Source organism: Ustilago hordei (assembly GCF_900519145.1).
Source record: "Ustilago hordei strain Uho2 genome assembly, contig: UHO2_contig_01, whole genome shotgun sequence".
NCBI classification, from domain to species: domain Eukaryota; kingdom Fungi; phylum Basidiomycota; class Ustilaginomycetes; order Ustilaginales; family Ustilaginaceae; genus Ustilago; species Ustilago hordei.
In genome coordinates, this window is record NW_024545270.1 from 1,834,026 (window position 1) to 1,847,810 (window position 13,785).

Below are 13,785 nucleotides of genomic sequence, written 5' to 3' on the forward strand. Positions count from 1 at the left end.
TAAGCTTTGGGACACTAACAGATCTGAAAAAAAAGGACGAGGCTTCGATCAAACACGAGAAGAAAAAGGGTCGCGCGCCGTCAGAGTCGAGTTTTTTTAGAAGCTGCAAGAAGAAATGGTGAACCGCGAAGAGTGAGTTGAGTTGACGCAACGCACCGCACACCACACTCAAGAGGAAAAAAATCGCGGTGCTGAGCCTCTCAGTCAAAGTCGTGCGAGAAGCATCAGCCAAAAGAGAACAAAGAAGCACAAAGACCAACACGCACGCTAACTTTGCACAGATCTTCGCTTTCTGTTGCTTTGGATCGCAACACCATCTTTTTGCTACCTCCATCTACACTCAACACTGCTCAAGAGGATCCGCGAAGCTTTTCTTCGACTCTTCTGTAACCCCCTCTCTTCGACTTTGACACAGCTGGCATCCAACTTCGTCACCAGCCTCCAGGAGCACAAGTGAGGATCGCACGTCTTTTCAGCACAACCATATTCCCAGCATCGAAGAGTTCCACTACGAAGCTCTTCAGCACACAGTACTACATCCACCATGGCGGGCAGACTCGGCGGCATGATGCCAAACGCACCCATCATCCTCCTTCGTGAGGACACCGATGTGTCGCAAGGCACTTCGCAACTTCTCCACAACATTGGTGCTTGCGCTTCCATTGTCTCCTGCGTTGCATCGACACTGGGTCCTCGTGGTATGGACAAGCTGATCGTCAACGAGCGTGGCCAAGCTACCATCTCCAACGACGGTGCTACCATTCTCAAGCTTCTCGACATTGTCCACCCTGCTGCTAAGACTTTGGTTGACATTGCCCGTGCGCAGGATGCTGAGGTTGGTGACGGTACCACCTCGGTCGTTTTGCTCGCGGGTGAGATGCTCAAAGAAGCCAAGCCTTTCATCGAGGAAGGTGTTGCGCCACATATCATCATCAAGGGCTATCGCAAAGCCGTGCAACTCGCCGTAGACCGAATCAAAGAGATGGCTGTCACCATCGACAAGTCCGACAAGCAAGCTTTCCGTGATCTCCTGATCAAGTGTGCCGGAACCAGTATGTCTTCCAAGCTCATCGTATCTCAGCGTCCGTTCTTCAGCAAGATGGTTGTCGATGCTGTTACTTCGCTCGACCAGGATGATTTAGATCAGAGCTTGATTGGAATGAAGAAGGTTCCCGGTGGAGGCATGCAAGATTCCTTGCTCGTCAACGGTGTTGCTTTCAAAAAGACTTTTGCTTATGCTGGATTTGAACAACAACCCAAGTCGTTCAAGAATCCTAAAGTTCTTTGCTTGAACGTCGAACTCGAACTCAAGGCGGAAAAGGATAATGCGGAAGTTCGAATCAACGAAGTTTCCGAATACCAAGCCGTCGTAGACGCAGAATGGCAAATCATCTTTAACAAGCTCGAAGCTATCGTCAAGACCGGAGCCAAAGTTGTCCTTTCGAAGTTGCCAATTGGTGATTTGGCTACGCAGTACTTTGCGGATCGGGATATTTTCTGCGCTGGACGAGTTCCTGCGGATGATATGAAGAGGGTAGTGCAAGCTGTTGGTGGATCTGTTCAGTCTACTTGTTCGGATATCAACCCCGACAGGCACTTGGGTACTTGTGGCAAGTTTGAAGAGCGTCAGATTGGTGGTGAACGATTCAACATTTTCGAGGAATGTTCTGAGGCTAAGACTTGTACGCTTATCCTCAGAGGTGGAGCGGAACAATTCATTGCAGAAGTGGAAAGGAGTTTGCACGATGCGATTATGATCGTACGACGCGCGATCAAGAGTTCCCACGTTGTTGCAGGGGGTGGTGCTACGGAGATGGAGTTGAGCAAGTACCTGCGCGACTATTCGAGGACTATTCAGGGTAAACAACAGTTGATCATTGGTGCATTTGCAAAGAGTTTGGAATGCATTCCCAGGCAGTTGGCGGATAACGCTGGGTTTGATGCTACGGATCTGTTGAACAGGTTGAGGATGAAGCATGCTCAGGGAGCTCAGTGGGAAGGAATCGATATTGATGCAGAAGATACGGCGGATTTGATGGAAAAGTTCGTCTGGGAGCCGAGTCTGGTTAGGATTAATGCCCTGCAGAGTGCAGCCGAGGCTGCCTGCTTGATTCTGAGTGTGGACGAGACGATTAGGAACCAGGCGAGTGAGAAGGCTCAACCCGGTCCCAAGGCTCCTCCGGGTACTATGCAGAAGGCTATGCGTGGTCGTGTGCCTCGTCGCTAGTGCACGTCGACAGCATGGGCTTCAGCTAATCTTGTAAGAATATTCAAAAAGCACACGCACACAATATGATTTTGGTCTCATACGACTTTTTTTTTGGTTGTGATTCTGATAATTCCATTGATGTGTATCGAGTGATGAGGGGGATGTCCTTTTGTTGTGTCTCCACACTTGCTGTGGTGGGGATCTAGTTCCAATTCCAAGAGGCGTAAAAGTCATCATACGCAGCTAATATGCTGTTCCATTCTTCCTGATCCTGATCCAATCCTTTCCTCTCTTTCGTTTCGGATGTCGCCGCCGGGGCTAGGAAGGTAGCCTCAAGTGTCCGTTTAGCTAAGTTGAACACCTCCATCTCCGTCAACCCAAAGGTTTGCATCATCAATTTGTACTCCTTCGACAAGGGACTGCCAAACACCCCGCTATCGTCGGTCGAGATACAGCAGATCGTCGAATCTCCCCCTCCTCCACTCGAAGGCTTGTAGTGCAAACCAAAATGATGATCCTTCAACTCGGCCACCGAGTTGGAAAGCAAGTTGCTTGTCAAACACAGCTCTATCGGAATCTTTGACTCTTTCAGTCTCTTTAGGTTGTCGTCCGAAACAAAGCAGCAATGACCGAACCTATCTGGATGAAAGTCAAGCATGTACGTCATCTCTTGGTCTCGGTCTTTGACTTCTCCTGCATGCAAGGTGATTCTGAGACCTAATGGTCGAGCATGGATGAGAGATGGTTCAAAGTCGGACCATTGGCCTTTTGTAGGGTCGCCTGAAAGGTCGATACCGACTACGCCTCTGTTGAGGTAGCGATGAGCGAGGTCGACTATTGTACGAGCTTGAGTGGGAGAGTGCTTTGCGCGGTCGATCGAGAGTAAGAGTCTGAAGATGACCTTTCTTGCATTAGGGCCCGGATCCTGGGCAGTGTAGCGTGAGAAGCCCCTGAGCACCGCCTTGATGTATTGGTCGAGAGGGTCTACCTCTGTAGCAGTCCCAGACGCCAGAGACATTGCCCGTGGAGTAGTGCGAATGTCAGCATACACCACACCATCCTCCTCCAGATCTTGACCAAGTTCGAATGCTAGTCTCTCGACATCTTGCAGAGTGGTGACGCACGAGTGTATGACACGAAAGACATCAAATGCTTCGCTGAGCGTCTTTGGCCATCTTGACAGGATGAAGGCGTTGTTCGGGTCAACACCTTTGGTAGCAGCCAGCTCGCGGAGGGTCGAGCGACGAATCGAGCTGTTTAGGTGAGCATGGAGCTCGATTTTGGGCAGCTGCTGGACGAAGCGTTGCCTTGTGCTCATCGGAGACGGTACTCCTACTTCGGTCTTCCTTGTCTGCCTATGATCAGCCGTTGAAAGTGAGTCGGGGTGTGTCGGCTTCGGCATTGTTAGGAATGACCATGTCAAAGCTCAAGCAAGAAGCGCATCGATCGAGACCGGTTGGTGAGAATGATTCGAAGTAAGACTGACGGTGAAGCTCATCCAAGCTCAGCTTGTTCTTCACCCCAGCTGCAGATGGTACTGACGAGGTGACGTGTACAGCAGACGTAGTATCGCCAGCTGGCTCAGCTTGGCGCAGAGCAAAGGTGTGACTGACTGTCTTATGCTTCAGTTCGAGACGGTTCGAATTCGGACAAGCTCAAACTCTCGCGTTTTTGTGCAGAATCCAAGCTCGAAGTGAAGCCACGGTTCCCTTAGGCGCAGACCCTGCCTCTTGACCTGCCTTATCGTGCATGCATTGCCAAGCGCGACAGCTGTCTTGACGAGTCGTGCACTTTTAGTTGCACTCATCATTGACGGGCACTGCCAGTACCACCCGATTCGTCCCTTTCGGCGCCGGTTCCGAGACCGATAGAGCGAAGGAGAAAAGTCCCGGAGCTACATATAACGTTGCTGCTGCTGCACAAGGCCAAGAGAACGAAGCTCTCCCGATGGGGACAGGAGCGAGGTCGAATGAGTTTTCTTAAAAAATAAAATAAAATAAAAGTAAAAAAAAAAAAAAAAAAAAAAAGTGCTTTTTTGCGCGGGAGCTGGCCGCTGTCTGAAAAGGAAAGTGGCCCGCCCGTCAACGATAGGAATTCAGGGTTCAATCACAAAAGGGCGAGTATGGGAACAGATGCCCTTTGCACTTGCGAGCTATGCTCTTTCCCAAGCGAAGGTGGAAGCCGGGCTGACCTTGCTTCTGTCTTTTGTTCCCGAACGCACAAGGCGTTGAGCGGTATCTCGTCCCGTTTGTCTGTCTCAAAGTGGCATTCTCAAGTCTCTTCAACGTTGAGAAAGCAGAAAGCAGATAAGGCAACAAGGCGCAATGCTGTGCGGAAGCTGGAGCCGGCGAGCTTAGCATCATAAACTTGTTTCCGCACTCTTTGTGAAATGCCGATTAGCGTTGCTCGATCGTCAAAGCGTAAAAAGTGTGACTTTGGCGAAGGTGGAGGATTGAGCGAGCCGACTGCTGACAGTCACAAGTCACATTCAGATAGCGCGAGAAAAGGCTAGCTAGCGAGACAGAGGTGGGATGCAACTTAAGAGAGGCGAGCATCACAGCTCTTAAGGCTTCCATTTGGCCAGAGCTTCTCGTGTGTGTGTTTGTCTGTGTGGGTGTTGGTTTCATAGGCGGTTTCGAGCCGGAAAGGCTTCGGTCGGCTTTGCTTATAGTCCCTCAATCGGAAGAATAGCCGGCTCTGCATTCAATCAGACTCGAAGAACTGTGTGACGGACCTAGGTTCTTTCCTCTGCCCTTAGCCTCTTATAACATGTATTTAGTCCCGCTTTTCGTCCGGAATGTACACACACATCACACATCACACATCACACACTTGACTTGTAACTTTGGTCTGCTCTTGCTTTCTATCACGGCGCCCTTCCGCAACCGTTGCTGCTTGGCCGCTCCTGACCTGCCCTTGCCCTGCCCTGTCATGTCATGCACTTCGGCAGTTCCGCCAGTCTGTGACCACGAGAGAGCTCGCAACTGGACCCTGCCTCATTGCTCTCACGCCTTCTCTCTTCACCACATCCCCACCATCGAACCTCCTCGTTGCCAAGTAGCGCCCCCATATCACACGCCTTCATCACATTAAGTCAGGTCATCATCGGGCCTTCCGATAAGGCCTTCGTTCATCGTTTCTTCACAACGGAGCTGAACACGAGCTCCGCAAGTACCTCCTACCATTATAGAACGTCACACCTAGCTGATAAGCACTATGGACAAGGGCAAGCAAAAGGCCTGCGACGCCGAGGCACTCTCGCAGTCGGCATCGTTCCACAACAAAGAGGCAATGGTGCTAGGCGAGGCATCCTCTTCACGAGCACCCGAACCGATGGACATCCCTGCCAGAGCAAACAATTCCCAGCGCGCCGATTCTGACAATTCTCGGAGCCCCTCGTCTTGCAATGATCACCGTGGCCGACACTCTCACGCTCGAGCCAAATCCTCGCTGGGCTCTGCCAACATGTACGACTTCTTCGGTCCAAGCTCGCTCACTTCCAACTCTACTGATGCTACCAGCTTCCATTTCGGATCTCCCGAAGCAAGTCCCAGGCCGGGAAAGTCCTCTCAGATCCAAGTGAGGACCGTCGACGCAGTGCAGCGAGACACTCTCGAAGACACGATCGAGGCAGGCCATTCCAGATTCGTCTCAGCGTCGGAAGAGCCGACGCAAAACGAGGCGAATGCACAGGCCACCGAGGAAGAGGACGCAGCTGAGCCAAGGCACGACACCTCTGCCACACCTATGTCACCGCTGTACCCTGAGGAGACGCTGCCTCACTACGAGGAAGCACCTCAATACACGCCACCCTTGTCGCACCAATCCGGAAGCACTTTTCGATCCAAGACGTCCGCTTTCCGCGCAGCAGCTGCGAACCGCTTCTTGTCGGGTCGTATCGCCAAGAAGCTCAACCTCCCTCCAGCTTTGCAAAGTCGTCTACGAGGCACGCAGACGCCAGACGCTTCTTCCAGCTCTCAGGGTCCCTATGCCACTGCACACTACCAGAGTAGGGTACCCTTCGTCAGAAGCGACAGTGCGCCAAATCTGACTCAGTCACAGGGACGACGACGCATCGAAGTTCGCAACTACACTGCGACCGCATACGTGGACGGTGCTCGAATGGGTCCTGCTCCTCGTCCTCCTGGACCTGCCTCTTCGAGACCTTCGACCGCCGGTGCTGCTGATAGCAGTGCTCGCACGGCCATGGCTCCGAGAATCCGACCATCGACAAGTGCAGGTGCAACAACAGAAGGACAGTGGCATTCGAATGCCTCCCCTTTGCTCAGAACAGCAATGTCTTCCTCCTCCTCCTCCAGGAGAAACAGTGGCGAGTCACGCCCACTCAGTCGTGGCACTGTCAGCTCGGCTCCTAACAGTGGCCTGTTCACATGCGGTTACTCTTCTAGTCGAAGCGGTGCGACAACACCAACTCGACCTAGCCTTCTGCGCAAAGGTCGAAGCCGTACCGTCAACCTGAGGAGTCTCGGAGACATCTTTTCGATCAACCGAGACCGCGACAGTAGCAGCGCAAGCCCGGCCACACCGAGCGAGGAAGTCCATCAGCAAGATACAGAAGAGGCTGGCGAATCCGCAACGTCACGCACGGTGTTGCGAGAGGTCATCTCTCCCATCTCCAACGAGACCCTCATCTCTGCTCGGGTCCATTCTCACTCGACTGCACGCCCGACTTTGATGAACGCCGCTCGAAGCAGTCCGCAAGCTGGAGTCGATGCGGTTGCTTCAGGCAACCCCGTTCTTATCAATCCTAGGCAGAGCATTGAAAAGAAGCCAGACCCAATGCAAAAGCTTCCTAGAGAGATCATCCTGTCCATTTTCAAGAACCTCATCGATCTGCATGTTCAAGAACACCATGTAGCTGTCGAGAAGGGCATCTGGCGTGGCCAAAAGTCAAGCGAGACACGTTACGTAGGTGCAGAAGCAGCTTTCCGCGAACTCGCTCGTCTGAGCCGTGTCTCACGCAAGTGGCAGAGTTACGTGCTTGACGGCCAGCTTTGGCAGCATCTCGAATTCTCCAAATACCCAGACATGGCTGAAGAAGCGATGATCAGTATTGCCAAGGCTGTCGGCCCCTTTGTGCGAAGACTGGACTTGCACGGTCATGCAGGTCTAAGGTCAAGTGTGTTGCTCCCTTTGTCCAAGGCACAACGTCCGAGGTCATTGACAGAGTACGAGCTGCAAGGTGCCACATCGACGTCGACAAGCGTGCCTTTTGCTGCATGCCAGCTTGAGGAGCTGGATCTTGAGGGATGCCGACAAATCTCGACTAGTGCGCTCAATATGGTGCTCTCTCGATGCCCAAATCTCAAGAAGGTCAACTTGGGAAGCTTGCCCTGTGTCGACAATACGACGTTGTGCATGTTGGCTGCGACAGCTACCCATCTCGATTATCTTGACATCAGCCGCTGCCGTGGGGTAGACGGAGAGGGCATTCGGGCAATCTTCACTATTCAGCAGGGCGAGAACAACATTCCGGCTGTTCTCAAGGAGCGAAATATGGTTTCGAGATTCCGCGAGTTCCATGCGGCAGGAGTTGCTGGTTTGGACAAAGAAACATTGGCTCAGCTCGGCAGGCACTGGCCTAATCTGGAAGTTCTCGACATCAGCTACTGCAGTGATGTCAATGATGCCGCTATTGCGGCTTTGGTCAGTAGTGAGGACGATGTGGTCAGTGAGAAGGGTGGATTTGTTACGCTCACTCCGAGACAAGCTGGTAGCCAAGGGGATGATGAAGTTGTGCGCAGGGCTTTCCCTCATTTGAGGAGTCTGAACCTGTCGAGCTGTCGTGCGTTGACAGATCGCACATGCATGTCGCTCTCCCACACTGTACCTCAACTCGAGGTGTTGGAGATGGCCAACATTGGGGCTGGGCTCAAGGATGCGGGTCTAGTCAAGCTTTTTGCTACGGTGCCTCAGCTGCAGAAACTTGATCTGGAACGAGCAACACAGATTACAGACGCAGTACTCTCAGCTCTAACCCCACCCGAATCGCACGCCGAAGCATTCGGCCACGCCGTACCAGACAGAGACACACTCATGAACGGAACCCGACCACGAGGCTCGCTTCTCGGCATATCCCGTCGATCCGCCAACCGACGCAGACAACCATCTTCAACCCCCGAAGACGCAACGCCACCGTCATACGACCAGGAAGCAGTCTCCGCCCTCATCCCTGCCACTGGCACCCATCTCACCCATCTCATCCTATCCTCAGCCAACCATCTTACGGCTGAAGCCATGCTCTTGCTCATCAACCGGTGCCCGCATCTCATGCATCTGGAAGTGGACGATACCCATGCGGATAACGAGGTTGCAATGCAATTTGTGCAGCTTGCGCGATATAGGAAGGTGAGGAATGCGTATTTAAGTTTGGTTGATTGTAGGTCGTTTTCAAGGGATACGTATTCGAGTCTGACTCAAGCGGATGGTGGGGAGAGTGCGATTAGGCCTAGAAGGGGGAGCAGAGGTTTCGCGTTTAGAGGGTTTAGTTATGATGATGCCGAACCCAGCTCCGCTGTTTTAGGGTTGAGGAAGGGAACAGAGCAGAACAACACGAGTTTGATGGTTCCCAGCAGCAGCGGATCGCTACGAACCTCGCTCGACGGCAGGGAGAGGGGCCATGATGAATGTAACGATCTCAAGGCGGTGCTTAAGAGTTTCTGGGGCTGGCAATCGGTAGATGCGAGATTGAAGCAGAAGAAGAAGGCGGAACAACGTGCAATTACTCATTTGAGGAGACAGGGAGGAGGGAGGGGAAAGGTTAGTAGTGCTGTGGCTATGGCTTTTGGGCGTCCTATCGCCACAGCTAGTGGAGGATTCGGGAATGGGTTTGAGAGGGGGACAAGTGCAGGTCAGCAGACGAGGGGTGCGAGATGGAGTAGGGTGATAGTGCCGGAGAGGAGCGCGGGAGATGGTGGAGTGGAGACTGATGAAGATGAAGATGATGGTAATGATGATGATGCTAGGGGATGTAGTGTAATGTGATTCATAACACATTTTTCATGTCTTGATTGCAACTCAATTTCATCTGCGTGTCTCAGTACCATTCTTCGTGTGAAGGCAGACTACTGAGGTAAAAATGTGGGTGAATCTTGATGGCAGTGACTGACACCTTGATATCGAAGCATCGTCAGGAGAACGCACCCGATAGCGGTGACAGCATCCCCGATTTTGTGTGGAGTAAATCCGCCGGCGAAGGCCCAAAGGCTGCACTGCACGATCTCGCCAATATGAACAATTTGGTTGGCCCGAGCACCCTCTCTGCTGACACACTTGAGAAATGCTTAGCCGTGACTTGTCCCGCTGTGTCGTGTGCAACGTTTATCCTCACCATTAGCATCCCTCAATGATCCTCACACGAGCTTCAAGGCTACTCTCGCGCTCAACCATTCTCCAATCTCCAATCACCACCCACTCTGCCTCTAACTTGGCTCGAAATTTCTCGGCGTCTTCGCTCTGTTTGATCAAAATGAAAATCCACCCGGTCCCAGTTCGAGAGGATAACTATGCCTATATCCTTCAATCCTCGGTCGATGGCTCTGCTGTCTTTGTGGATGCGTACGACATTCCTGCTGTTGAGGCTGCAGCTACTAAGCTAGACATTTCTAAGGATGGCGTAGTTGGACTTCTCACCACACATCACCATCACGATCACTCGGGTGGGAATGAGGCTTTTGCCAAAGCTTATCCTGGCAAGCCTATCTATGGTGGTTCGGACAAGATTCCTGCACTTTCGCAAAAAGTGAAAGATGGAGATAGGGTAGATGATCTGTTGAAGGGAGTAGGTATCGAGTGTCTGGCTACACCCTGTCATACACAAGATCACATTTGTTATTTTGTCCAAGATAAAGAGGGTGGTGGTGGTAAGGGAGTGTTTACGGGTGATACGTTGTTTGTTTCTGGTTGTGGGAGGTTCTTCGAGGGTACACCGGAAGAGATGCTTGCTGCGATGGACAAGCTCAGCAAACTGCCTGATGAAACGGTGGTGTATTGTGGTCATGAGTATACAAAGGCAAACGTAGCATTCTCGGCCGCAATCCTCCCGAAAGAAGAAAAAGGAATTGCTAAGCTAGTCAAAGATCTGAAAGAGCGTAGGAACGCAGGCGTAACCACCGGAGTCTACACCATTGGGGATGAGAGACAGCACAACCCGTTTATGCGAGCAAGGGACAGTGTGGTGCAAGAGAAAGCGAAAGAACATGGCGCGAAAAGCGCAGAGGCGGTAGAGGTAATGAGAATGCTGAGGGAGTTGAAGAACGGTGGAACGGTCAAGGCTAACATTTGATCGCCGCTGGGTTGGATTCTTAGTTCATAGGTTCGATTTGCAATGTTTCACGACGCTGTCTCAGTCGGTTCAAGAAGAATGCGTGTGCGGTTGGAACCGGTTGTGTGGAGTGATTGCGAATGTGATGGTGAGGGATGTTACAAATGCGAAAGATGCAGTGCATTTAGGAGAGCGGCAGATTCGATAATCCGAGTAAGCGATAGAGTCGGAAGTTTCGACGTAAGAAGAGCGGCGGATTGGTTCTTTCACTTTGCGTCTGGGGCAATGCCGGCTCTATGCCTGGCTCGGACTTGATCGTTACGCTCTTAGTCAGCAGTGGTGGGGTCATTATTTCGTCTGACATGGGTTCAGCTTTTACCCTTACCAGATTAGCTTGATGTGCAGGTTGTGCGAAGAGCAAAGTCTTGGTTGGAGATTCAGGTTCGAGTTTAACTCGCACTCCTGGTTGCTGTGGTGGCAGTGGACCAAGTTCCTGCACTTGCATTTGTGGTGCAAATGAAGCTCTTCGCTGCTGACCTGCCGTCATTGTTCCCACCTTCCTAGGGTTTGATTGGTGAGCAGTGCGAGCCCAGACAATCCACATCTTCCGTAGATTCAGCGTGGTAGGCCGAGCGAAGCGAAACGCGTGCTTATGGAGCTTTGCTGCTCGACATCTCCGCTCGACATACTTGCGGCGTTCGACATGCGAGTCGATTCTGTCAGCTGCAGTACCCACCTTGGCAAGGTATCGGATCAGGCGATGGATGCAGATCCGAGCAGTGGCAGTTCGAGCAGCTGAATGCAGCTGTTTACGCAACGCTACGTATCCACGTCGCCTTTCTCGTGGGAAGAGGCCAGCAGGATCTGATTGTGACTGTGCTTGCAAAGCTGCGGGTGAAGAGTGTCCAGCCGAAGCTGTATCAGCGTTGGACGATGGCAGGGGCTCATCACCAAGCCCTTGCAACTGCGCAGCGATGGAGTTGCTCCACCTGGCCCACTGCGTTGTGTCTGGCGGAGAATTCGTCCTTGTATCCGATCCGACCTCAACCTTTGAAATTGCCTGACGCACCAACCAGCGCAACCTACGTGATTGATGGATGAACAGCGTGTACGTTTCGAGTCGAAAAGGTTTGCCTGCGTGCTTTGCCATTGGCAAGGAGCCGTCAAACGTTGGTGGGTACGTCGACGCAGCCTTAGAAGGCCACACTCCATCTTGGGCTTCGGTCTTCACTAGAGGGATGCCATCAATGCAACCGTTGATGACCTTAGGTTTGACGTCGACCTCCGGAGTAAGAGGTCGAATACGTGGACGACCTCGTTTCCTGCGTATCACATTGCCATAATCGTCAAGCAGCGGCTTTGTGGTGGGTTTAGTTGCCTTCTTCTTCGGCTTATCATTGAGCTTGACCCTTCGCTTCTCGCGAAAGTCGCCCATAACGCTTTGTGCATAGTGTCTAGCTTGAGCGCTGGGAGACAGCGAGCCATCCACTACGACAGAAGACGACGATGTCACCTTGTTACGACGTGGCGACGTATCACCCTTCGTCCTGAAATCGAGCCCTGACGCTTGCAAGATCTTTCTGATCTTTGCTTCTAGGATGTTTTTGGTCGTCTTGTGCCGTTTCTTGGTCATTTTGGCCGATTTTGCTGGGTCTGCTTCTTGCTGCTGTTTAGCCGGTGACGTGCTAGCCTGCTGTTGCTGTTGCTCGACAAGCTGTGGTGGTGAGGACGCATGGATTATAGGCGTTGCAGGGATGCTTTGCTGATGGGTATATTGCTGTGGCAAGGTAGTCAAAGCTGATTGAAGTTGCTGCGGTGGATGTGATGCAAAGAATTGAGGCTGAGAGAAGGTGACCTGGGCACTGAATCCAGGATATGCCATCGCAGGCATTGGACCAGCCGACATGACGGGCTGCGCCCATGCCACTGCTTGTCCGGGTATCGAGGTTAAGCTTGGCCCCACAAAGGCGCCGGATGCTGGATACGATGCCTGGGCGTGAGGATATGGATAGTAGGTCACCGCTCTTGCTTGAGGTATTGGTGTCGATGCTTGCTGCTGTGGTAGACTCGCATCTGAGATCAGCGGGCTGCGACTACTCCTTGGAACGTGATCTTCATGGGTGTTGAGATGAGAGGACTGCGCTCGAGCTTTGCCTTTGGAGTTGTCTGTTCTGCTGTATCGAGCAAGGGCATCAAGGCCGGCAAAAGATGAACCTGGTTGGGCGGGCCGCTCGCGGGGCACGGACTTAGGTCTCGCAGGAATAATACCTCTGCTCGGTGTAGGTGCTGTTCTGTGCGCGGGCTGATGCCGCAGCAATGCTTGTGTGCTCGCATCTTCGCGAGGTGTATGTTGTCGTTCGTTGGCGGGGCGTGATGAAGGTCCAGGTGACGCTGCTGCTGGTGAGGAGCTGGCAGGGCGGGGTGGCGCTTTCGAGGATTCGGCTGCCGAGGCTGAACCAACATTCGCATCGGCACTTGAAGATCCTTCGGACCCAGTCGATCGAGAGAAGAGGCGTTGATATGCCTTCTCGAACTCGAGGTCGACGTCTCGAGCGCTCATCGTGCCGGTCGTGTTTGCTGGCAGGACATCAGTCTCGGCCCCATACTACGCCGTGTTACTATGCAAGCAGACCTGTTGCCACGGTAGGGAAGCTCATTCGAGATGGAAGAGGACCGTATGCTCGTGCATGCGTAGAGCCAAGGGATGATGATAGCTTGAATGCTGCGATTGGCGGAGCGGGTGCAGGCAGAGAAGTGTGTGTTGCTCTCCGAATCCCAAAAATTTCGCGGTTGCAGAACGCTTTCTCTTTTGGCTCAAAGCTTTAAAGAGCCTTGAGACCACCTTCTGGCAATGCAACCTTTCCTGCCCCAATCAGCCAGCCACGTTCGCTTTAGACACCAAGCTGCAGTTCCACAAGGCCATCTGCATCTGATCTCAAGCCAGACTCTGGACCAACGCTCACTTGGACTCAAGTCTCGCTCTCACACAAACATAGACACATAGAAACGACCGTTTGGAGACAGGTAGTGTATGAGATTGCTGTGGACTCTTTGTGAGCCTTCTGATGCTGTGATATGTGTGGTGTGATTCTTTTTTTGGAGAATAGGAACAAGACAAGCGATGCGCAACGGATGCGAAACAGAATGACATGTGTGTGAAAGATGCGGAGACAAGTCTACGGGAACAAACTCATCCTTGGTTGTCGGTATGAAGGTACTGCCGACAAACCTTTTTGATACGTGGAAAGACCCGTTCTGATGAAAGCACCAGTCCGGCAGAACGGGGAAGGGA

General features: G+C 52.4%; 5 protein-coding genes across 5 annotated transcripts; 3 read left to right on the plus strand and 2 right to left on the minus strand.

The window, feature by feature from the left end:
- Nucleotides 1–544: 544 nt before the first annotated feature.
- Nucleotides 545–2,227, plus strand: UHO2_00486 (putative CCT7 - component of chaperonin-containing T-complex; the record flags this gene model as incomplete). Its single annotated transcript, XM_041557106.1, has 1 exon — nt 545–2,227. The coding sequence occupies one exon, from the start codon at nt 545–547 to the stop codon at nt 2,225–2,227; it is 1,683 nt and encodes a 560-aa protein (XP_041413040.1).
- Nucleotides 2,228–2,411: 184 nt separating this feature from the next.
- Nucleotides 2,412–3,611, minus strand: UHO2_00487 (uncharacterized protein; the record flags this gene model as incomplete). The annotated part of the gene is made up of 1 exon (XM_041557107.1): nt 2,412–3,611. The coding sequence occupies one exon, from the start codon at nt 3,609–3,611 to the stop codon at nt 2,412–2,414; it is 1,200 nt and encodes a 399-aa protein (XP_041413041.1).
- A 1,814-nt stretch (nt 3,612–5,425) lies between these two features.
- On the plus strand, nt 5,426–9,214 carry UHO2_00488 (uncharacterized protein; the record flags this gene model as incomplete). The annotated part of the gene is made up of 1 exon (XM_041557108.1): nt 5,426–9,214. The coding sequence occupies one exon, from the start codon at nt 5,426–5,428 to the stop codon at nt 9,212–9,214; it is 3,789 nt and encodes a 1,262-aa protein (XP_041413042.1).
- A 484-nt stretch (nt 9,215–9,698) lies between these two features.
- On the plus strand, nt 9,699–10,514 carry UHO2_00489 (uncharacterized protein; the record flags this gene model as incomplete). Its single annotated transcript, XM_041557109.1, has 1 exon — nt 9,699–10,514. The coding sequence occupies one exon, from the start codon at nt 9,699–9,701 to the stop codon at nt 10,512–10,514; it is 816 nt and encodes a 271-aa protein (XP_041413043.1).
- A 163-nt stretch (nt 10,515–10,677) lies between these two features.
- UHO2_00490 (uncharacterized protein) lies at nt 10,678–13,053 on the minus strand (the record flags this gene model as incomplete). Its single annotated transcript, XM_041557110.1, has 1 exon — nt 10,678–13,053. One exon carries the CDS (start codon nt 13,051–13,053, stop codon nt 10,678–10,680), a length of 2,376 nt encoding a protein of 791 aa, XP_041413044.1.
- Between the last annotated feature and the right edge of the window lie 732 nt (nt 13,054–13,785).